Raw genomic sequence first — 25,172 nt, 5'->3', positions numbered from 1 at the left:
TTGAGCCAGTCCTTGGCAGATCATGATGTTCCAAGGTTATCAAAAGTTGGAAAGATTCCTTTCTCTAAACAGTGTCTGTAAGCTCTGCATTTTCTAGAAAAATTTAAGCTCATACAGTATTAATTTAAAATAAATATCCAGTCTTTTAATAATTCCTGATTAATTATTATATCTTCAATTGTGATCAATTGAGGCTCAGTACTTGCTTAATCATCTGTTTCCAACTAATGTCTAAATAAAAAATCAATATAGTAGTTCGCAAAAAAATACAGAATGTGAAATGGCTGCAGGAAGCCACATGTTAAACTTAAAATTGCCTCCTTGACCTTGTTAGCTTTCTCAGTAAGTATAAAATGAAACAAGTTGAAAAATGACCAAGTATTACTCAAAATCACTATCTAAACCCACTTACAAAGGTTAATACTGTCGCCCACTGTCCATGGCTTTATCGGAAGCGGCTTGGTACAGACAGAAGTAAGTGATCCCACAACTACGGGATCAGGTAATAGCTGCACAGCCCTGCCATATCCTGTCCAGAAAGGTAGTGGATATTTAAACAACTAACAGGAGAAGACACCATGAACATCCCCATCCTCAATGATGGCAGTGCAAAAGACAAGGCTGAACATTTGCAACTATATTCAACCAGAAGCACTGAATAGATGATCCAGCTTTTTTTTCTTCCTCGGTCTCCAGCATTACAGATGCCAGTTTCCAGCTAATTTTATTCACTGCATGTGATATCAAGATCCAGATGAGTGCATTAGATACAGCAAAGGCTATGGACCCTAACAACATCCCAGCTGTAGTATTGAAGACTTGTGCTCCAGAACTAGTTGCATACCTAGCCAAGCTATTTCAGTGTAGCTATCACGTTGGCAACTACCTGACATTGTGAAAAATTGCCCAGGTATGTCCTGTCTATGAAAATCTAATCTGGTCAAGTACCATGCCATCAGTCTGCCTTAGGGATGGGCAATAAATGTTGGCCTTGCCAGTGATGCCTGCATGTTATATGTTGAATAAGAGAAGGTTCTGGCTATGGCTTGGTTGAATAGCTTGCTGGTACTCACTAACTTGCGTGTGGAGAGTTGTTACTTGGGCAAAGTACCAACTTGTCTGAAACTGCTCACCAATATGGAACAGTGCTTTATGGAGAGGAGATGAGCAAACTAGACAGGGAGGAATATACACAATATGTTAACACCAATATGGACAAAACAGAATGAAAGGGGAGAAGGCAATTCAGCACATGGGCTGAATGAAACCAGTTCTAAAACTTAAAGAATTTATAATAACTTAGATGTGTAGTTGATAGATGGAATAGGCCACAAATGAATGAGCTTTGCAGATAATCCACACCTTCTATCTGGCACTCACCTAGTGACACAGAGATCAACTTTTCTGCTGCCTTGACTCATGGTTTGTTGACTCTCCTGGCAGATTGAAAAGGTGATCATGCTTCTCCAGATCCTTTTCAGGCCCTCACGGGCGGAATGGGCTTCTTCAATTTCTGCTCAACCCTTCCCCAAAAGTGCTGCTTGATCACTGAACTTTGTGTCAACTATCTAAACAGCTTGCTAGATGCTTGAAGGGAAAGGCTCTCGGATCAGCTACCTCCCCCCGCCCCGCAAAAGTACAATATAATTGAACATTTCAAAACATTCTGTTCTTGCAGTTTGACTAACTGGTAGTAAATAACTAACAAAAGACCAAATTTTGGAGTGACATCATGACCTTCTTCAAACTAAAAGTGATTAACAAATGGAATGGTCACACCATTGGACAAGTGGTGCTTTTCATTCATCCAGGCACCGAACTACCTTTAGTCCAGACGAGAATGCCCTTCTGCAATGACACTTCCTCTAATCCAAGGAACCTTTTTTGTCCCAAAACGAAGTCCTATGTGAACTGGCACTATGTGTCTTTGACAAAAACAGAATTACCTGGAAAAACTCAGCAGGTCTGGCAGCATCGGCAGAGAAGAATGTGTCTTTGAGTCGCGGTCCATTCCTAGGGCATCCCGACACCAACCCCCCCCCCCCCCCCCCCACCGCTTCCCATCTATAACAGGATTGTATCAGAAGGCCCGCGGAAATTTGGAAACAATATTTTTTTAAGCTCTTGCGAACCGGGACAATTTGTTTTAATTTCGACAATTATTAGTGGCTGTTAGTTTTGTTACTGCTTTCTTTCATTTCGGTGTAATCCGAATTCTCACAATAACTTTTGACTCGTGGATGTGGTTTGACAGCATGGGGTTTCTCTGCCAATATCAAAAGAATGCGGAGGTCTGCGGTGGGGAGGAAGTCATGCAACTGGGGCGGGTTATCCCAGAGAGACGATAAATGTTAATTCCCTACAACACTGCTCCCATTCACGGTATACCTAAAATTCTAGGTAACCTTTACGGGGCTACAATTAATTAATTGTGGATCCGATCAAAAGCAATTGAGGAAAGGCCAAACTGTGAAATATGTGTCCCTGGATTAGAGCTGAGATTATTGCCATTTTGCAGTCTCAGTGTTGGAGCTGGAATGCTGCACAGCAGTATATAGTTATATAATGACCAGGTCCCTGTTTTAGAACTGGATCCATCTATTCCTCATTCATTCTATCTCTCTCCATCGCTCTCTAATCTTTCCTCTCTTTGCGCTGTATCTCATTCCCCTTCCCCTCTCCACCCACCCACCCACCGCGTCTCTACATTTCCTCTATCTATCCTTTCTCCCTCCCTCTCTCCCAGACACTGGAAGTTTAGCTCTCTCTCTCTGATCCTGAGCTCATTTCCTGTCGGTGAAGCTGAGCGGAGCGGATCGCAGGGTGAGTGAGAGGGAGAGCGGCTGCTCCGGGCTCGGCTGTAGCCGCCCCCGGTGGGGTGGGTTGGGGTTGGGGGGGGTGAGGCCAGGGTCGCTGTGTCTCTGCCCGGGTGGGAGCTGGGCTTTTCCTGGGATCGGAGCTGGGGCTCCGGCAGCGTCCGACCCCGATCCTCCTCTCCTGGGCTCCGGCTGCACTTTCTGCAAGTTCCGAAAAACTTCTTCTTCTCCCCAAATCTCCCCTCCCCCTCCAAATCTCCCCTCCCCCTCCAAACTCCCCTGCCCCTCCAAATCTCCCCTCCCCCTCCAAATCTTCCTATCCCCCAAATTTCCCCTCTTCCAAATCTCCCTCCCCAAATCCCCTCCTTTCCAATCCCCCCTCCGATTTCCCCACCTTTCCTCCCCTCCCTGACATCCCCCCTTCTGCCTGTGATTCCCTCGCTCTCTCTGATTTTCCTTTCCCTCCCTTCATACAATTTTCCTCTCCTCCACCATCTGATTTTCCCCTCGCCAATCCCATTTGTTCTCTCTTTTCTGATTGGTTTTCCTTTCCCTGACCCAGTCTGTGGGGAGATGTGGGTGCTGAATGATTCCACTGGTTATGGTTCAGGTTATAATAGTGACAGCAGCTCGAACCCCTCCGCCACTCTTCAAACCTGAACCTACAATCCACATTCTGTTTATCCTGGGGTGGAGGTGGGGTTGGCAGTCGTGTGGTTTACAATGTGGGTGTGTAGCAGGCTGTAGTGGAGAGGTGGGTGAGTTAAATTACAGAGACAAAGTGCCAACTTGCACTCTGGCCGCAGAGATAAACAGGTCTTTGAGCCAGAGCACATCTGTCCTGAGGTGAGTGTCTGGGGTCTGCTGGATGCATTCTCTGTATTTTTTTTTACAGCAGGCTTTTACAGCACTGCACAAGTTCCCATTCGCCATCCATCCCCAATCTGGAGCAGGCAGGTAGAATGCTAGGTGGGTGGTGACTTGTTGAAAGTGCTGAGTAGCTATAGTGATTGGTGTAAACAGCATCTGGCGTCGGCACTGTGTGTCTAGCGCAGGCTTTTGTCCCTGAATCTCTTCCTCTCATGTGAAGCAGTCACAGATTTGCTGAAAGGTTTGCTGCTGGTGTTTCTCCTCCTCAATCTCTGCCTCTTTCTGTTTTCTCCCCCAGTTTAAATGTTCTGGTGTCTTCCACTTCTCACTTGGTGACTTCCTTCACGTCATGTCTGCCTCCAGGTTGAAGTGTCAGTTTCCAGGAGCATTGTCACTATGACAACAGAAACTGATACTGCATCTCAGTGTCTGTGTGTGTGGTGTTTGTGAGTGTGTCTGTGTGCGTGGTGTTTGTGAGTGAGTGTGTGTGCGTGGTGTTTGTGAGTGAGTGTGTGTGCGTGGTGTTTGTGAGTGAGTGTGTGTGCGTGGTGTTTGTGAGTGAGTGTGTGTGCATTGTGTTTGTGAGTGAGTGTGTGTGCGTGGTGTTTGTGAGTGAGTGTGTGTGCGTGGTGTTTGTGAGTGTGTGTGCGTGGTGTTTGTGAGTGAGTGTGTGTGCGTGGTGTTTGTGAGTGAGTGTGTGTGCGTGGTGTTTGTGAGTGAGTGTGTGTGCGTGGTGTTTGTGAGTGAGTGTGTGTGCGTGGTGTTTGTGAGTGAGTGTGTGTGCGTGGTGTTTGTGAGTGAGTGTGTGTGCGTGGTGTTTGTGAGTGAGTGTGTGTGCGTGGTGTTTGTGAGTGAGTGTGTGTGCGTGTGGTGTTTGTGAGTGTGTGTGTGTGGTGTTTGTGAGTGTGTGTGTGTGGTTGTGAGTGAGTGTGTATGCGTGGTTGTGAGTGAGTGTGTGTGCGTGGTGTTTGTGAGTGAGTGTGTGTGCGTGGTGTTTGTGAGTGAGTGTGTGTGCGTGGTGTTTGTGAGTGAGTGGGTGCGCGTGGTGTTTGTGGGTGAGTGGGTGCGCGTGGTGTTTGTGAGTGAGTGGGTGCGCGTGGTGTTTGTGAGTGAGTGGGTGCGCGTGGTGTTTGTGAGTGAGTGGGTGCGCGTGGTGTTTGTGAGTGAGTGGGTGCGCGTGGTGTTTGTGAGTGAGTGGGTGCGCGTGGTGTTTGTGAGTGAGTGGGTGCGCGTGGTGTTTGTGAGTGAGTGGGTGCGCGTGGTGTTTGTGAGTGAGTGGGTGCGCGTGGTGTTTGTGAGTGAGTGGGTGCGCGTGGTGTTTGTGAGTGAGTGGGTGCGCGTGGTGTTTGTGAGTGAGTGGGTGCGCGTGGTGTTTGTGAGTGAGTGGGTGCGCGTGGTGTTTGCGAGCGTGAGCGGGTGCGCATGCTGTGTGCGAGCGTGAGCGTGGGTGTGGTGTGTGTCAGCGTGGGTGTGGTGTGTGTGAGCGTGAGCGTGGGTGTGATGAGCGTGAGCATGAGGGTGGGTGTGGTGTTTGCGAGGGAGGGTGTGTGTGGTGTCTGCGAGGGAGGGTGTGTGTGGTGTCTGCGAGGGAGGGTGTGTGTGGTGTCTGCGAGGGAGGGTGTGTGTGGTGTCTGCGAGGGAGGGTGTGTGTGGTGTCTGCGAGGGAGGGTGTGTGTGGTGTCTGCGAGGGAGGGTGGGTGTGGTGTCTGCGAGGGAGGGTGGGTGTGGTGTCTGCGAGGGAGGGCGGGTGTGGTGTGTGCGAGGGAGGGCGGGTGTGGTGTCTGCGAGGGTGGGTGTGTGTGGTGTCTGCGAGGGTGGGTGTGTGTGGTGTCTGCGAGGGAGGGTGTGCGCGGTGTCTGCGAGGGAGGGTGTGTGTGGTGTGTGTGAGTGTGTGTGGTGTTTGTGAGTGTGTGTGTGAGTGTGTGTGGTGTCTGCGAGGGAGGGTGTGTGTGGTGTCTGCGAGGGAGGGCGGGTGTGGTGTCTGCGAGGGAGGGTGGGTGTGGTGTCTGTGAGGGTGGGTGTGTGTGGTGTCTGCGAGGGTGGGTGTGTGTGGTGTCTGCGAGGGAGGGTGTGTGTGGTGTCTGCGAGGGAGGGTGTGTGTGGTGTCTGCGAGGGAGGGTGTGTGTGGTGTCTGCGAGGGTGTGTGTGGTGTGTGTGAGTGTGTGTGGTGTTTGTGAGTGTGTGTGTGAGTGTGTGTGGTGTCTGCGAGGGAGGGTGTGTGTGGTGTCTGCGAGGGAGGGTGTGTGTGGTGTCTGCGAGGGAGGGTGTGTGTGGTGTCTGTGAGGGTGGGTGTGTGTGGTGTCTGCGAGGGTGGGTGTGTGTGGTGTCTGCGAGGGTGGGTGTGTGTGGTGTCTGCGAGGGTGGGTGTGTGTGGTGTCTGCGAGGGTGGGTGTGTGTGGTGTCTGCGAGGGTGGTGTGTGTGGTGTCTGCGAGGGTGGGTGTGTGTGGTGTCTGCGAGGGTGGGTGTGTGTGGTGTCTGCGAGTGTGTGTGGTGTCTGCGAGGGAGGGTGTGTGTGGTGTCTGCGAGGGAGGGTGTGTGTGGTGTCTGCGAGGGAGGGTGTGTGTGGTGTCTGCGAGGGAGGGTGTGTGTGGTGTCTGCGAGGGAGGGTGTGTGTGAGTGTGTGTGGTGTTTGTGAGTGTGTTTGCGAGTGTGTGTGGTGTTTGCGAGGGAGGGTGTGTGTGGTGTCTGCGAGTGTGTTTGCGAGTGTGTGTGGTGTTTGCGAGTGTGTGTGGTGTTTGCGAGGGAGGGTGTGTGTGGTGTTTGCGAGGGAGGGTGTGTGTGGTGTTTGCGAGGGAGGGTGTGTGTGGTGTTTGCGAGGGAGGGTGTGTGTGGTGTTTGCGAGGGAGGGTGTGTGTGGTGTTTGCGAGGGAGGGTGTGTGTGGTGTTTGCGAGGGAGGGTGTGTGTGGTGTTTGCGACGGAGGGTGTGTGTGGTGTTTGCGACGGAGGGTATGTGTGGTGTTTGCGAGGGAGGGTATGTGTGGTGTTTATGAGTGTGTTTGCGAGTGTGTGTGGTGTTTGAGGGTGTGTGTGGTGTCTGCGAGGGAGGGTATATGTGGTGTTTGCGAGGGAGGGTATGTGTGGTGTTTGTGAGTTTGTTTGCGAGTGTGTGTGGTGTTTGCGAGTGTGTGTGGTGTTTGCGAGGGTGGGTGTGTGTGGTGTTTGTGAGTGTGTTTGCGAGTGTGTGTGGTGTTTGCGAGTGTGTGTGGTGTCTGCGAGGGAGGGTGTGTGTGGTGTCTGCGAGGGAGGGTGTGTGTGGTGTCTGCGAGGGAGGGTGTGTGTGGTGTCTGCGAGGGAGGGTGTGTGTGGTGTTTGCGAGGGAGGGTGTGTGTGGTGTCTGTGATTGGGTGCGGTGTCTGCGAGTGTATATATGGGAAATCCTGATCGGGTTTGTCAGCTTTGTTTTTTAATACAAGCTCTTTTTGCAAATCCAAGCAGCATTGCCAGAAGTTCCAAGTTCTTGCCCTGCCCTTGTCAGACTGCCCCAGAGCTGCTGAATTCAGTGCTCCTTTCTGGAGAGAGGGATGTTGTTTGTTTACGTACGTACATAATGAACATACGAATTAGGAGCAGGAGTAGGCCACTCAGCCCCTCGGTCCTGCCGTCATTTAATATGACCATGGCTGATCTGATTGTAACCTCAATTCCACATTCCTGCCCATCTCCGGTAACCTTCCACCACCTTGCTTATCAATAATCTATCTACCAATGCCTTAAAAATATTCAAAGACTCTGCTTCCTCTGTCTTTTGTTTATTTTCCTGAGTTTCCTAGAAGGGGTGACTGGGGTAGATTGTTGGGTTGGAAGTTCGCTGCTGTAGGTAGGCCTGGTTCTCTGGTAGAGGTACGCTACTTGCTATGAGGTTCAGCACAGGCTAACCTTACACATTCGAACTGTGCTCACTGGATAATGAATAGCAGGCAGTGGTTCTGACTGATTCCTTCTGCTACCTCACAGAGTAGGGTTGGATGAGAGAGGCCATTGGATCTCATGTTCCCAGAACGTCTGCCCATCACAGCCTACGCTGTCTGCTACACGAGCCCAGCCTCCTGGCCTTAATTCCCCCTTTCTCAGCTTATTGTAGCTGTTGAGCACTTCCTGCCTTGTATCCTGAACAGCGTTGACCTCTACTCTCTTGTCTTGACCTGCCTAAAAGAATTGTTCTGGGTTTACAGGCACTTTCTATCTGGCATTGAACTGGGAGGGGTCGATCTGAGATGGGTCCTGTACCCTTGATCCATTGGAACTCCCCTGACCTTGGATAAACAGGTTGCATTCCTAAAGGAGGAGAATGTGCACTGCACACTCAGCAGATGGAAGTCTTGGTTTGACAGGATTCAGTTTGTTTGGTGATTCCTAGAGGGGTGATAACTTATAGCGAGGCAATCACCTAGTTGTCCTAAGCACCCTTGTTGCCTGTTAGCACTGAGTTGCTTTCAATGTTAATAAAAGTACAGCATGAGTAATAGAGGCCTCTGTCAGCCAAGACCCTGCTCTTGTATTTTAATTTAGCACTTCTGTTAACTGAGAGACTCTTGTTTTGTATTATACTAAAGGTGTTTGGGCAGGAGGTGGGGGGAAGGGGTTTAGTGGCTGGGATTCCCTTTTTCCACCACCCTCGTCCCTCCCTCCCTCCCCCCATCTTGGCCAATTTGACTGACATTGATCCAATCCCGCATCCCAGGGTTTGGATTGTTGGTATAAAGGAGACGAGCCCCCATGCCATTTGTTGTGCTAACAGGGCATCTGGAACCTCGAAGCTTGTTGCATGTGAGTCTGGCTGTAAATTCGATTGCCACTGTAAACAATGTTATGGACCCCAGTCTTGTACTATATGTTGGACATTCTCAGGCAGACTGTAGGCGGCTGTGGGGGTAGGCGAGTGCTGATGCAGACTGTTTAGAAGGCCCCCCCGCCCCGGATCCATTCTCTGGGAAGTTGTCCTAGTTGTTTTAGGAGCTGTTAGGTCCTCTAGCCTTCACCCTCTCACAGCCCCATGCCCTGACATAGCCCCATGCCAACTCATGTCCCCACCTACCTCCCATGGCCGCTTTGTGCCAACTCATGCCCCTCACCCACCCATGCCCTTTCATAGCCCAATGCCACCACCATGCCACCTCAAACTCTCATGCCATCCCCATGCCCCCTCATACTTCCCCATGCCAACTCCATAGCCACTCACCCAGTATCCACCATGGGCAGACCTCAGGAACCATGTGGAGATGAAAAAAAATTAACGTTCTAATACAACTCTCACTCATATACACTTGATAGTGTAAAAAACTCCCATCCATAAAACCCGATCAAAGCTTTTAAATCTCAAAGTCACCAGTCTGTTATAAAAATGAAGACAAACCTATTCATATCAAAGACAGATCATCCTTTAATAGCCTCTTTAAATTGTCAATAAAACTCTGCACTCAGAAGCACCTGCTGAGGTAAGGACTTTTGTAGCTTTTGAAACTTTGCCAAGCATTCATAATGACTTAATAACAGCCCTTGGGAAATGTCAACAAAGAACTCGAATGAAACTGTGGAACAGGTGGTCATTTTTTCTTTTCTACCCTATACCAGATGGCCTATCAATCAAGGCAGTCCAGCAGACTTTACAAACTTTCACTGACAGCTTAAACCTTTTTTCCCCAAGTATAAAGAGCAGGAGAGTTAAAAAAAAAATTCACATCATGACACTTAAATAGACCTTATCCGCCCTTCAAGAGCTTCTGCCCCACCAGTTCAGGACTCCCGCAGTGCAGGTTAAGGTAAAGTCCATGAGGTCTGTTTGAACTCAGCACTAAGTTCAAATGGCCCTGCTGAGTTCGAATTCCAGCCTGTGTGTGATTCATGTTCGCCCACTTCCCCTGCTGGCAAAAATTTGACCTGTCGAAAATCGGGCTGGACTTTCTGCATCCAGGTCCTGTCAGCTATTTTTAAAAGCCTGTGGAGTCTTCTTGACTGCACAAAACTCCATAAGCTTTTCTGCTTTTAGAAGTAACTAGTAATAGAAAGCAAAGTGGTTTGTATTGTGTCCGTCTAATGTGTAGCTTCATTGCGAGCAGATACTGAAGTTTAAAGGGTGGTATATGACCTTATGTCAGTTTCCCACAGTCCATGTGAGTTCTGTACCAAGAGGGTACTTCAGTCGTGGAACAGCCTCGCTGTAAATTGTCACTTAGTCTTTTCATTTAAGCTTTGCTCAGTGAGCACATATCCTAATTTTACACAGGAAATTATGGGAAAACTCAGCAGGCTTGGCAGGATGCTGCCAGGGCTGCTGAGCTTTTCCAGCATTTTCTGTTTTTATCTCAGATTTCCAGCATCCGTAGTATTTTGCTTTGATCCTAGTTTTACACCTTAATGCCTATTGCAGCAATGTTAGGTGCATTTATCCGGTGTGATTGTTCTAGGACAAAAGATTGTCAGATGTGTTCAGGCATGTTGTTTGGTCACTCGTTTCCAAGCACCTGGTAGCAACTGATACAACATAGCCACACAGTGGGAGCACCTGCTGTTTGCTGCAGTATAGGGAACTGAACCCAGCGTGTAAAAGAAATGGTAAGGACTGGAGAGTTGAATGTGACTTGTGTAGTGTGCATCATAGAGTCACTATTATGGGTAAGGCATGTCAAAAATCCTGAAATGACACTACGCAGACTCCTCATTTTATAACTTTATAAATCCAAATTTACTTAATGCTCTGTGGAATTGCTCGCGGATGGAGTGGCACGTAGCCCTGATACTCAGTCTGGTCTCGTCCCTGTGGAAGGGTGCACAGCAAGTTACAGATATAAATGCTACTGTGTCTCAAGGGTCTATGCTGTTTGATAGTGTTGTGGTGACCAGTGACCATTTGATGGGGAAGCAAAAACTCTCCCTGTGCCTAAATTTTAATCAGATGACCGAATCAAAAAATTGAGATGTGTGTTTAAAGTGACAGTTTTTTTTGAATGATTGATAAGAGTGGCCATTTGGTGAGTAAACCTTGACTTCCTGCTTATACGTTGTGCCCTATCTGTCCCACATTCTATTGTGCTGAGGGGGAATGGCATTTTTAAGGTGGGAGTTGCAGTCTACCAGAGTAACTTGTACATTGACATTGGTGCATGTTTGGAGTCTGCTACATGATTAAACTTCTTATTAGGGATGTAGTAAAACTTGAGGCCCCAGCTTCCAGCACTGATGCAGGCCTCTAGAGAGGTAAAAAAAAAACCCAAACAAAACAAGAACATACTTTTGTGATTTAATTGTGTTCTCTTTCCCTTTGAGTTGTTTGCTCATGCCCATATTTGATTGGTAATTTTCATTCTCGCTTCTCTTGCTTTTGATTGGTTGGTGCTTCTCGGTCTGCTTCGTTGCTGTGTTATGATTGGGAAATTAGAGCCAATCAGATATACATGCGCCTTGCAATTTTACATGTGTGACAATCGAGATGCGATTAAAATAAAAGACTTGCATTTATATAGCCCATTTTCACCACCTCATTTTTTTGCCTTTGAAAAACTTCGACATGGGGCAGCTTGTCAGTAGCCAGGAATACTTTCTGTTAAAATATTTATAAGAAATATAACAAGCTTAGAAGCCCAGAAACCCTTTTGAGATCCCCAACAGAAAATTCCACCTGGGAGCTGGAGAGAAGTTACAGACCCCTACCTCACCACTGCCCCCTCTGTTCAGTATGGTAGCTGCATTTAACAAGTTGTTTGGAATTTGCACAATGAAAAGTCCATCACGCTACAATAAAATTATTATTGGGCTTTGATGATTACCGGTGCTGTCCTGTAACTTCAGATTGTATGTACTTTCTTGTACAGTGCAGGAAACTGGCCAAATGTCACCTCAGTGTTTGCCTTGTATAAAATAAATGACATTGTAAAAGTTATCATTTATGTCGTGAGTGTTCTGTCGCTGCCGTTTAATAGGATGATGTATGTGAAAGGCTCGTGAAGCTTTTCTTCCTGTATCCCATCTTCCACTGGAGTCGCACTGACAATCAGCTGCTGAAATTCTAATTAAGGCAAGACTGGCTGATAGACAGTGTGAAGTTTGCACATTGTCAGGAACCTTAACGCTCATTTTGTCCCTTAATAACATCTACGTACTGGCTTCACGAGATTAATATCTGTAGGAGAAATTGTTCATTCCCTTCCTGCTGAAGTTTTTGATAAGTTACAGTATTAAATATAGCTTGTAGCATTATTGTTACTTTGAATTGGAGTGCACTGCTAGCTATTGTTCACTTTTCATGATAGGATATTCTTGTTATCATGGCGAATGCATCTGCTTATTTCATTTCATTTTGACGGGTTTGATCAGTTCTTCTCTTGGCCCCCACAAGAAGGAAAAAACAGTTTGGACCAGTGCTCTTATTTCCCAGATTTTATTGTTTGTTTTGCCTTCTGGGGGCTTCCTCTGTTCCCCTCCCCTGTCTTAGTAGTGCCTTTTCACCCCTGGCAGCCCATTTCCTCCCCACACCCTACATCCCTTCCCCCCCCCCCCCTCCCCCAACCTAGCTTTCCTCTCCCTCACCTGGCTCCCCTCCCCACCCCACCACACTCTCCTACCTCCACTTCTCCCTGCAATCTGCCTCTCTCCCAGCCTATCCTACTCCCTTTCTCTTTCTTGCTTCCACTCTCTCTCTCTCTCTGTCTCTCTTTCCCCCTTTGATTGTCCCTCTTTCTGGTCTTGTTGTGAAAGGGCTGGTTCTGTTGAGGAAATCATGGTACTGTTTGGTATTTGTTTCTACATATCCTGAAGATATCTGAGCTGTTTAGGTTTGAGTGTCTGTCTTTAGATCTTTGCAGTAACAGAAGTGAGATAACAAGCTGTCTGCTCCACACTGTAATTTCCCTTCTAAACCTTGGGGAATTTCATGAGTCTTAATGGCAACTTGTGCTTATAGCCTTTATCAGAAGAAAATGGCTCAAAATGCTTCACAAAGGCCGAACGGGACACTGAAGCGAAAAAATGGGTGACTGAGTTATGGTCCAAGATGTGGATTTTGAGGATGATTCTGTTGGAGGGGAATGAGCCAGAAAGATGTGGCTCAGGGAGTGTTTCCAGAGTGTGGGATCAGTCAGCCCATCCAGATTTTTGCTGAGTTGGCTCCCACACCCTGGAACACTTTCCTGAAGCTGCGTCCAAGTTTCTGTAACTGAAGTGTGGTGACAGGGAAAGGTAGAGCAGATTTGGATGAATACTGTACAGGCGTGTAGTGCAGTATAGGGCTGGAGGAGGTAGGGAAGGGTTGAGACGTGGAGGAACTTGCAGGACATAAGTAGGGCTTTCAATTCGATGTGTTCTTGGACAAGGATCCAGTGGAAGTTGACCAGGGTAGGAGTCAGAAAGCAACATGTCTTTGTGCAGGATAGGAGGCAAGTGAAGGAATTTTGGAAGTTGTGCATCCTGTACGATGACATGTAAAAAGGACAAGAGAATGGTGGCACTTGTAGATGGAGGAATGGATCAGGATATTGGTGTCAGTGGGGTTGGGTGGTGTTAAGATGTTACAGCTCAACTTGGTCAAAAGGATTGCTGACCTTCAGGCCCACCTGAAGAGAGGTGCTGTCAGACTGAGGTGTGGAACTTTACTGGGGTCTGATTAGGACCTGTCCAATTGGAGAAAGTTTTTGCTCATCCAGAATGATGTCAAACAAGCCGTTGGTAAACAGGTGGTGAGGAAGAGGGAGAGCTGTGTTGCCCAGTTTATGCATATGTACTTATGGAAAGGGACCAGGAGAGGAGGTTGCACATGGTGCTAATCACTAGGGGCCCATGATCTATGGGGGCCAGGCCTCATTGGCTATAAAGCCTGTCAGTCTGGATGGTCAGTGTCTAAAGTGACCAATCCGGTGCGTAGACCATCCCAATCGACAGGCTATCTGGCCAATGGTTACTGTTGTTCTGAACCTGCCAGATTCCCCAGTCCCTCCATTTTTGCAAAGCTTGTGTCAGGATTCATGTGTGGACTGTTCTGTTTCTGTTCTGTTGGTGCTTTCTTCACTTCAGACCTGGCTGGAGCGCAAGGTAAGGTAAAGTGTCGAGCACCTCATCTCTACCCCCAGATGGCCCTTCCTGGCCTCGACAGTGTGTGGTCCTGGGCCAGGCCCTTCTCAACCTGACTTCCTCCCTCTTGATGGTGTGGCTTTGGGCGTGGGGGAGGGTGGATGGAGGTACTTTATTGCTGAAGGTGATCGCTCTGGAACTGGCACTGAATGAGCAGGCCAGTCATGCATCATTCAGCTTGTGGTCTTCAGAGTTAAGGGCTGTGGCGATGGGAATTGTACAGTTAGAGTAAGGACAAGAACATTGAAGACAGAGCAAAGGGAGATGTTGAACAGATCATCAGATCACAGCGGCGGAGTCTTTATAGGTGGGTGTCAGAGGAGAGAAGGTGAGAGTATGACACAAAAAGCAGAGAGTAATTCTTTTCCCCTTGGAGGCTGATTGTAGAGAGGCATGCAGATATGAATATTGATGTTGACCTTGTCAGTGTTAGAAATCTTGAACATGGGAAAACTTTGAGAGTGAACGAGGTTCAGGGGTGGGATGAGGGTCGCTGAAGTATGGATAGGGAGTGCTGAGTAAGGTTGAGTGAGGGCATGGGTGCAGAAAATTTGGAGTATTGAGGGAAAGGGGATAAGGTTGAGGAGGAATTTACTGAGGTTGAGGAGTTGTTTGATGTGGGGCAAAGTGAGAAGAGGTTGGAGGCGTTTTGCTGAGGATCTTACTGGGAGTCTTGGTAGAACAATAGATGGTGGACAATGAAAGCTTCAAGGAAAGATGGCAAAAGATGAGAAGCTGTTTAGAGAAGGTGGTGAAGGAGTAAGGGAATTGGATTTGCAATTAGATTTATGCTGTGGCCATGGATGTTAGGGTGGCGATGTGATGAAATGTGCAGCCAGAAGGGGCCTGTTCCATAAGACCATAAGACATAGGAGCAGAAATTAAGCCATTCGGCCCATCGAGTCTGCCCCGCCATTCAATCATGGCTGATAGGTTTCTCAACCCCATTCTCCCACCTTCTCCCCGTAACCTTTGATCCCCTTACCAATCAAGAACCTATCTATCTCATTCTTAAATACACTCAATGACCTGGCCTCCACAGCCTTCTGTGGCAATGTATTCCATAGATTCACCACTCTCTGGCTAAAGAGGTTTCTCCTCATCTCTGTTCTAAAAGGTCTTCCCTTTACTCTGAGGCTCTGCCCTCGGGTCCTGGTCTCTTCTACTAATGGAAACATCTTCCCCACTTCCACTCTATCCAGGCCTTTAAGTATTCTGTAAGTTTCAATCAAATCCCCCCTCATCCTTCTGAACTCCATCGAGTATAGACCCAGAGCCCTCAAACGTTCCTCATATGTTAAGCCTTTCATTCCTGGGCTCGTTCTCGTGAACCTCCTCTGGCCCCTCTCCAGGGCTAGCACATCCTTCCTGAGATACGGGGCCCAAAATTGCTCACAATATTCTAAATGTGGTCTGACCAGAGCCTTATAAAGTCTCAGCAGCACATTCCTGCTTTTATATTCTAGTCCTCTCGAAATAAATGCCAAAATTGCATTTGCCTTCCTAACTACCAACTCAACCTGCAAGTTAACCTTAAGAGAATCCTGGACTAGGACTCCCAAGTCCCTTTGCACTCCAGATTTCTGAATTCTCTCTCCATTTATAAAATAGTCTATGTCTCTATTCTTCCTACCAAAGTGCATGACCTCACACTTCCCTACATTGTATTCCATCTGCCACTTCTTTGCCCATTCTCCTAACCTGTTCAAATCCTTCTGCAGCCTCCCCACCTCCTCAATACTACCTGTCCCCCCACCTATCTTTGTATCATCTGCAAACTTAGCCAGGATGCCCTCAGTTCTTTCATCTAGATCATTAATGTATAAAGTGAAAAGTTGTGGTCCCAACACTGACCCCTGCGGAACTCCACTAGTCACCGGCTGCCATCCTGAGAAGGACCCCCTTATCTCCACTCTCTGCCTCCTGCCAGACAGCCAATCTTCTATTCATGCTAGTACCTTGCCTCTAACACCATGGGCTCTTATCTAACTGAGCAGCCTCCTGTGCGGCATCTTGTCAAAGGCCTTCTGGAAGTCCAAGTAGATAACATCCATTGGCTCTCCTTTGTCTAACCTACTTGTTACCTCCTCAAAGAATTCTAACAGATTTGTCAAGCATGACCTCCCCTTGATGAAACCTTGCTGACTTTGCCCTATTTTACCATGCACTTCCAAGTATTCTGAAATCTCATCCTTAATAATAGACTCTAAAATCTTACCAACAACCGAGGTCAGGCTAATCGGCCTGCAATTTCCCGTCTTTTGCCTCACTCCCTTCTCAAACAGGGGGGTTACATTAGCGATTTTCCAGTCCTCTGGGACCCTCCCTGAATCCAGTGATTCCTGAAAGATCACCACTAACACCTCCACTATCTCTTCAGCTATCTCCTTCAGAACTCTGGGGTGTAATCCATCTAGTCCAGGTGATTTATCCACCTTCAGACCTTTCTGTTTTCCTAGCACCTTCTCCTTGGTAATGGCCACCATACTCACTTCTGCCCCCCGACTGTCTTGAACTTTGGGGATGTCACTCGTGTCCTCCACTGTACCTATTTAGTTCCTCCGTCATTTCTTTGTTCCCCACTACTACTTCTTCAGCGTCATTTTCCAGAGGCCCAATGTCCATTTTTGCCTTTCTTTTACCCTTTATATATCTAAAAAAAAACTCTTGCAATCTTCTTTTATATTACTGGCTAGTTTACCCTCATATTTAATCTTCTCCCTCCTTATTTCTTTTTTAGTTGTCCTCTGTTGGTCTTTGTAGGCTTCTCAATCCCCTGGCTTCCCTCTGCTCTTCGCCGCATTGTATGCTTTCTCTTTAGCTTTTATGCTGTTCCTGACTTCCCTTGTCAGCCATGGTTGCCTCATCCTCCCTTTTGTATGCTTCTTCTTTCTAGGGATGAATTTTTGCTGCATCTCCCAAATTACTTCCAGAAACTCCTGCCATTGCTGTTCCACTATCTTTCCTGATAGGCTCATCTCCCAGTCAATTCTGGCCAGCTCCTCCCTCATGCCTCTGTAGTTGCCTTTATTCAACTGTAAAACCGTTACATCTGATTCCAGCTTTTTCCTCTCAGAATTTACCCTACAATTTATCATATTATGGTCACTTCCTCCTAAGGGTTCCTTTACCTTAAGCTCCCTTATCAAATCTGCCTCATTACACATCACTAAATCTAGAATTGCCTGTTCCCTAGTGGGCTCCACCACAAGCTGCTCCAAAAAGCCATCTCACAGACATTCCACAAATTCCTTTTCTTGGGATCCACTACCAACCTGATTTTCCCAGTCTACCTGCATATTGAAATCCCTCTTCTTTGTTCCTCTTTGTACGATTTGAACTAATGATGACAATTGCTTCTAAACCATGTAGAATCGCTTTGGGTAGTCAGAAACCTGTTGGCTGGGAAACCCCAGGACTCTGGCAGTCAAGGATTGAGCTGTCTGGTCACAAATCAGAAATTTCATTCTGGTCTCATTGATTGGGGAAGGTCTGTGCAGATTGTGGCAGTTCTGTTTTTTTAACAAGTGGTTGTGAGGGTGTAGAGAGGGATTGGTCACTCGACCAGTTTGTGGCCAGTCCTGGGCAGGCCTGTCTCATTGCTGCATTTACTGTGTTGGAGGGCCGATGGTTGGTTGTTCATTCCGGCAAAGTCAGGCTCACTATGAGCTGAAGCAGAAATAAAGCAGGCAGAGAGGGTGCATCTATAATGAAGGTGCTACAAAAGTAAACATATTCCTCATGCAGCTGCAGTATGTGCAAATTCTGATAGAGAATTAGCAAACAGAGATTCCATTAAGTGTTCTTCATTGACTGAGAATGTCTGAACAGATCTGGAACCTGGCTATACCTTCCATTATGGCTGTTCCTGAAAAAAGAAAGACTTGCATTTATCTAGCATTTTTCGTGACCACGGATGTTTTAAAGTGCTTTACACCAGTGGAGTACTTTTGACCGGTCGTCATTATTGTACTGTAGGAAATATGACAGCCAATTTGTACACAGCAAGCTCCCACAAACAGCAATGTGACAATGACCCGATATTCTGGTTTTAGCTATGTTGATTGAGGGATATATCTTGGCCAGGGTACTAGGGATAATTTAAACAAAAACAGAAAATGCTGGAAAAACTTGGCAGGTCCAACACCACCTGTGGAGAGAAAAACAGAGTTAATGTTTTGAGTCCGTATGACTCTTCTTCAGAGCTCTGAAGAAAAGTCATACGGACTTGAAATATTAACTCTGATTTCTCTTCACAGATGCTGTTAGACCTGCTGACTTTTTCCTGCATTTTCTGTTTTTGTTTCAGATTTCCAGCGTCCACAGTATTTTGCTTTTACACTAGGGATAACTTCCCTGCTCTTCTTGGAAGTAGTGCAATGGGACCTTTTACATCCAACCAAGCAGGCAGGTGGTGCCTTAGTTTAACATCTTATCCGAAAGATGACAGTGCAGCACTCCTTCTGCTGAACTGCTGTGGGAATGCTGTGCTAAAGAATACAAATGGTGGGGTCTTTATAGTGCAGGATGTAAGATCGGACTGGAAGGGACTCTTTGTACTTTATTTTGCACTAGGGGTGTAAGGGTGGGAGGGGAGTGGGGGTGGGAATGACGGAAAGATTTTGTTGAACATTTCTGGCTGGGGGGTGGAGACTTGAAATGGAAGGTGAGCGGTATGACTATATTTTCTTTCTTCCCTCTCCTGTAGCCTTTTATCAGCAACATTTATTACCCCCCTCAGTTCCAGTTGGCAAGACCACAGCATTATCGAGTGGCAGAGTTCATGATATCAGCGCAGGGCCAGTACATGGGAACCGGGATGGGCTTTGGTGCCTTGTCGTTGGGCGCTGGTGGGCTGCCCGCTTTCAAATTTCGGGCAAGACACGAAGGTGTGGACTGGAGACGGCTTAGCGCTATAGATGTGGACCGGGTGGCTAGAGAACTGGATGTTGCCACCCTACAGGAGAATATCATGAGTGTGACCTTCTGCAGCCTGGACTCTGAGAGATGCCCGTGGTGCCAGAACTCCATTGACCCAGTCCTGTTGAAGGTGTTCAAGCTGGCCCAGCTGAACACAGAGTACCTCCTTCACTCACAGGAGCTCTTCACAAGCAACATTCAGGCTCTGGAGGAGCAACTGCAAGCTGCAGCGGCAGAGCTGGAGAAGAGCAGGCAGGAAATGGTGAAACAGACGGAGGAGTTGAAGGCCGTGAAAGAGGAGGGCCGGCGCCGCAAGAAGATGATCACAACTCTTCAACTGCTTGTACAGGCGGGAGCCAATAACTATCACAAGGTACCTGTACCTCAGCCTTAATTTTGAAGAATGGGTTCAGTTATATGTTCTCCCTGTGTGCGAGTTTAAGATAGATAAGGTTGAAACCATTTAATCAGGGCATAACCCCACCACTCTTTGCCAGAATGAGTTTCATGCCCATGAACTGATTGGCCCCTGCATTTCAGGAGTCCAACAGTTAAATAAGTCCCATGCCTGATAATGCACCATTGCCAATGCACAAACAGAAAGGGGAGGAAGGACTTTATGACAGCGTTTGATTGCAATCTTCCTCTGTTTTGGTTCCAAAATGGCAGCCAGCTGTGTAGCACTTTCTCTTACAATCTGATGATCTGAAATTCTGCCTTTCTATTGATTGAAGAAGAAATCTAAGCCAGGCCAGGGGGTGAGCTCTGCCGCTCTTCTTTAAATCGGGTGAAAAAAACCCATCAAAACATGGTGCAGCCATGAACAGCCATCAATCCAAAACCCCAGTACATTAACTCTTGGAAGAGGGAAAAAGAATACTTGAGGCCAATTCAAGAAAAGCTTAAAGAATTTAGTAAAATAAAGAAAAAAGCAAATGCCTGAAACCCTTAGCAAGTCAGGCAGCAACTGTGGAGAGAGAAGCAAAGTTAATGTTTCAGGTCAATAACCTTTCATCAGAACCCTCTCTGATTCCCAAATTAAAGTTCTGGAATTATTAAATAGGATACTTCTATTCCCAGCTATTTTGCAATTTACTGTTTCAAACTGGAAATGTCCTTCTCTCTCAGGCATTTGTCCAACTTTCTTCTGTATTACTACAGGGAATCCTGAATCGAGCGAATTCATATGCTTTATTAAATCTGTTCTTACAGGGTGATGATGCTTTGTGAAAAGAAATGCTTCTTAACATCTCCACACCACCCCCTTCTGATTCCAATATCTCCTATAACTTAAGCACCCAAACCAAGTTCAATTGATTCAGCATAAATCTGTCATATTCCCTTTAAGCCTATATTTCTTTAATGAAAATAGCCCCAGCTCCTGGAGCCTTAAGACTGCCTATCACTTTGTTCATCTTTCACAGGGGCTTTGATGTTTCCTGATGTGTGGGACCCAAACCTTGATACCCTACTCCAAAGTGCATCTGCACCAAAGCCCTCTACAGCCTGAGATTAGTACTGTTGGAGTTATATTGTCTTCAGTTGTAACTTAGTTTGCAACACAGGTTAAAAGATATCTGCCTTTACTAGCCAGGTGTAGGGAAATACTAAATCTTGTTGCTTTCCTTCAGAATAAGTGAAGTGAGATTTGAGTCATTACGATTAGGCCCAGGAGCAGAGGACCCAGCTTTACATTACAGTAGCTGTGTTTGATATCACAGATACAATAAGGGTTCATGGATGGGAGTGGATGTGACCCCTGATGAACAGTTCTCAATAATGAACCCATGTCAGTAAATGTGATATCAGATATAGCTAATGTAATGTAAGCTGGACTTTCTGTTCCTTTATTGAATCAGCTTCTGTTTTGTAAGCTATTTTCGATCTCACTGGAATTTCGTCTTCCTTGTTCTGAGGGAAGCTTCTCATCTATCTGAGTGACAGATTCTCTGTCTGCATGTGTCTGGCTTGTATAAACAGGATTTATGTATAACACACACATACATACACACATTTGGAATCGTATATCTATATTTTATACATATATATTCTATATATAACATGTATATATAAATATATATGAGAAGACCAGACATGCAGCTGGCTGAGGACTAAAGGCACAGCTCCTAGGACAGTTTAACATTGGCAGTGGACATGTCCTGTCCATTGATTTGGTCTACCTGACAACGGACATTAGTCAAGACCTTTGGGTGTCAACTGACTGAGTGAGACCAGTAAGTCAGAAACCAATAGTGCTAGTGCCGAGCTTGTCTGATACAATCAATCTTCAAGCCAGGATATGCTCATTGATATACGATTCAAGATTTTGTGTCGCTAAGGGCAATTTGTTACCTCAAACAGCATGAGTTAATTATATTAATACACAAGTGATGAAGGGTTCTCTTTTGACCTGAAAAAAAAGCATTAACCAAATTAAACCTTGATTGGACATAAACCAACACGAATTTCACAATTTTTGACATAAAAGTAGTGCATGATATAAATCCATTCCGTAACATGATTCGTAACAGAAGTTAAAAGAGTATGAAATAGTTATGTTGGTTCAGAAGTGACAAAGGGAAGACCTTTTGAAGTGAAGACCTGAGTCAAATCTCCTAAACAAATTAATCCTTGAAATCACAATGCTGCTTTTTAAAAATACACCAATACACAGTTCACAAATTCTGACATGACGGTCTTGCATAAAATGCGTTTGGGCAGTCTCAGTCCAACTCTTAGGGCCTAATTTCACCGTTGAGTTGGGTAACTTGAATTAGCCCGACTTGGCAGACCTGTGTCGATATAAAGGGCTCTGTAACTCTCAATTTTCGCTCTGGAGGTGGTGGTTTCTTGATTGTGTTGGGCCTGCTGCCTCTGGAGGCAGTTTGGAGGTGGCCAGGGAGGTGGCCAAGTGCTGAGGTTGGCTGGTTGGAAGGGCTGCCTTGGATCTCTGAGATTTCAGCCCGGTTTTATAAAATGCTGTTAGGCCTTTTAGCCCTCATATACACCCCCTCCCCCCCCATCGCCATGCTACCTCACAGCCTTCCATGCTTGCTACATGCCACCACACACCCCACATGCCTGCTCCATACCACCTCCATAGCCACTCACCCAATATCTACTATGGGTAGAACACAGGAGCCATGTGGTGATGAAAAAAATTAACTTCTAACAATCTGATAGATCTCTCATTCATACACATTTGAAACAAGAATAAAAACTCATTCATGAAACGCATTCAAAGACTAAATCCTTCCAAGTGGTTAATCTGTTATACAAAGAAATTCCTATACAGTAACCACATCAAAGACAGCCAATATTTTAATTGCCTCTTAAAACTGTCAATCAAAATTTGATATCACCCTCCTACCACCCCCAGCTTAGATGTGGTTTTGGATTTTTTGAAACTCAGTCAAGCATTCATAATGGGCTCAGCTGTAATTACAGCTCTTGAGAAATGTCAACAACGAAGTCTATTGAAACTGCAGGAACAGGTGGTAATGGTTTTTCCTAAGCTACGTCAGATGGCCTGTTAAAAAATGCACCAGCTTTTTTTAAACTCTAACTGATAGCTGAAGCCTAGTTTTTTTGTTTTTTAAAGGGTTGGGGATTTAATTAACTTCAAATCGTGACACTTAAACAGACCTTATCCACTCTTCAAGAGCATTTTCTTCTTCAAGATTTGTGACTCCCGTGCTGCGGGTTAAGCCCCTTTGAACAGGGAAAATGGAGTCTGAATGAACTCAGCACTAATTTCAAACAGCCCAACAGATTCGGTTTGGCTCCTGTGTGATCCACGCCCCAGTCCCCTTTCCCCTACCAGCATAAATTGCTTCGGCTGAAAATGGTGGCAGGAGTTCTGCATCCAGGCCCTGCTAGCCATTTTGAAAGGTCTGTGCAGCCGTCCTGATTCCATTAAAATCGGCCCTTAGTATATACAGGCCTACAGCCCCTAGTTCAGCTCAACCTATCAATAAACTGGTATTCACAGTCGGGGACTGCACAATAGGGCTGGTGCGAGATTGAGCTACCATGTGGTTGCTCTTCAGAGGTTGTGGCTCATTGGCAAGCGTGCAGAGAGCTTTGCTTTACTGTATGGGAGCTGAGGGTACTTGACACTCACACTGTGTACCTGAAATGGAAATGTTCCATTCTTCACCATTACTATCTCTTAATCTGATGATTACATTGGCTGAGACTTGGTCTGTAAATCCTGATTGTTTCATTTGTCTGGGGTGGCTTGATATTTTTCGGCTATGAATTTTGTTTTTCCCTTGCAGTGCCGGTTTTGTGACAAGGCGTTCCTGAACTATTCCTTCCTTCAGGGACATGTTGAGCGCCGACATCCGGAAATTACTGAGAATGGTGAGATATCTTTCTCAACTTTCCAACCATGATCCAAAACAAGAACATGCTGGATGCACGTGGCACATTACCTTTAGTTCCAACAGACCAGCGCATGTTTCGGGAGCTGTCCTCTCTTCATTTTCTGTTCTTGTTTGAATTTTCAGCACCTGCGGTTTTTTTATACTTATTATTTCAATGACCAGTTTACTTGGATGAAGCTTGTTGGTGTGACTTTACACAGATATCTCAATTTTTCATCATTGATTCTTGAAGTGTTAGCAAGATTGTATTTAGTTGACCGAAACAGGAGCATTAAGAGTCAACCCCTAAGTTTGGGACAAAAGTCTCATATAAATCAACCCTTGCCCAAGGATCTTCCACTGCTCCCAGCCATCCACCCTGACCTCCAGCCCTTGCCCACCCTGGCCTCCAGCCCTTCCCCCACCCACCTCCAGCCCTCCACCCCTGTCTCCACCCCTCTGCATGTGCCCAGCCTTTGTGCCACTTCCAGGTCCTTCTTCCGACTCCAGACCTCCCCCCTTCCCTCCCTGCCCCTGGCCTCCAGCTCTTGCCCCTCCCCCAACATCCAGGCCCTCCCACCTGGCCCTTCACCACCACGTCTCCCATTTTGGTGTATTTTACCATCAAGTGATAACCAATGAAGTCTAAAATGGTTTTTGGTGGGGTGGATGTAGATAAAACATGGCTGCCAGCGGGCTTTCCTTTTCGTCATGCGTCACTTCATTTATTCGCCTTTGCTCTGATTTCCTTTCAGAGAGAAAGAAGCAGTATCGGACGGAGCAGATTGAGGACGAGATCAGGGAGCTCAGGGAGCGGCTGCAGATCAGCCAATCACAGCTGGAGATTGAACGTGAAGCTGAAAGCCTCCGTCGTGGCCAGGTTAGCTCCTGTCGAATTAATCAAGATGGGGGTGGTGGGGTGAGGGCGGCGTATGGGGGAGTGGCGGAGAAAGGCCTCAACACAAAGACACAAGACTCTTCACAACAACAGTGACAATTGCACTTTTCTAGCCCATTTAACCTGGTAAAACATCCTAATGTGCTTCAGGGACTGGTAATCCAGAGGCCCAGGGTAATGCTCTGGGAACCCGGGTTCGAATCCCACCACGGCAGATGGTGGAATTTGAGTTCAGTAAAAATCTGGATTAAAAGTCTGATGATGACCATAAAAACCCATCTGGTTCATTAATGTCCTTTAGGGAAGGAAAGCTGTCGTCCTTACCTGGTCTGGCCTATATGTGACTCCAGACCCACAGCAATGTGGTTGACTATTAAAATGCCCTCTAAACAAGGGGGTTAGGGATGGGTAATAATTGCTGGCCTAGCCAGCGACACTCACATCCCTTGGATGAAAGTTAGAAAAAAATCAGCCAAAACCTGAGAGTGAGCCAGGTAAAGAGAGATTAGGATAGGTAATCATAAGATTGGTCAAAGTGGTTGTTTTTTTTTGGGAGCATCTTAAAGGGGAAGGAGGGAGAAGTTTTTGGGAGGGAAATTCCAGTACTTGCTGCCTAGGCAGCTGAAGGCATGGCTGCCAGTAGTGGAGTGATGGAAATTGGAGACGCCCAAACAAATAGTATTGGGGAAGCATAGAGATTTTGGGAGTTGTCAGGCTGGAGCAGGTTGTGGAGATGGGGAACAGAGGCACCACGGAGGGATTTGAACTTGAGAATGAGCAATTTTCAAATTGAGGTGTTGGTGACTGGGAGTTTTTTAAAATCCATTGGCAGGATGTGGGCTTCGCTAGCTAGGCTAGCATTTATTGCCCATCCCTAGTTGCCCTTGAGAGGGTGGTGAGGAGGCGATGGCATAATGGTACCACTGGACTAATAATCCAGAGACCTAGGGTAATGCTCCGGGGACCCAGGTTCGGATCCTGCCATGGCAGATGGTGTAATTTGAATTCAATAAAAATCTGGAATTAAAAAATGACCATTGTCGATTGTTATAAAAACCCATCTGGTTCACTAATATCCTTTAAGAAAGGAAATCTGTCATCCTTACCCGGTCTGGCCTACATGTGACTCCAGATCCACGGCAATGTGGCTGACTATTAACTGCCCTCTGAAATGCCCTAGAAAGGCACTCAGTTCAAGGGCAATTAGGGATGGGTAACAAATGCTGGCTTTTTTGCAGCG

At 46.6% G+C, this 25,172-nt stretch overlaps 1 protein-coding gene across 1 annotated transcript in view; it reads left to right on the top strand.

Annotated features, from left to right (window-relative positions):
• The first annotated feature begins 2,806 nt into the window (after window positions 1–2,806).
• The window catches only part of LOC121270748 (zinc finger protein DZIP1L-like), a 148,794-nt gene continuing 126,428 nt past the window's right edge, over window positions 2,807–25,172 (top strand). Inside the window, exons 1-4 of the mRNA XM_041176138.1 lie at window positions 2,807–2,823; window positions 18,456–19,040; window positions 22,948–23,032; window positions 23,790–23,914. Coding sequence (XP_041032072.1) covers window positions 18,531–19,040; window positions 22,948–23,032; window positions 23,790–23,914 — 720 coding nt within the window. The 5' untranslated portion in view covers window positions 2,807–2,823; window positions 18,456–18,530. The remainder of the gene's footprint in view (window positions 2,824–18,455; window positions 19,041–22,947; window positions 23,033–23,789; window positions 23,915–25,172) is intronic.

Source organism: Carcharodon carcharias, chromosome 2 (genome assembly GCF_017639515.1).
Source record: "Carcharodon carcharias isolate sCarCar2 chromosome 2, sCarCar2.pri, whole genome shotgun sequence".
In the NCBI taxonomy this organism is placed as follows: domain Eukaryota; kingdom Metazoa; phylum Chordata; class Chondrichthyes; order Lamniformes; family Lamnidae; genus Carcharodon; species Carcharodon carcharias.
The sequence above is the reverse complement of the archived record's forward strand: the minus strand, read 5'-3'. Positions and strand labels throughout refer to the sequence as shown.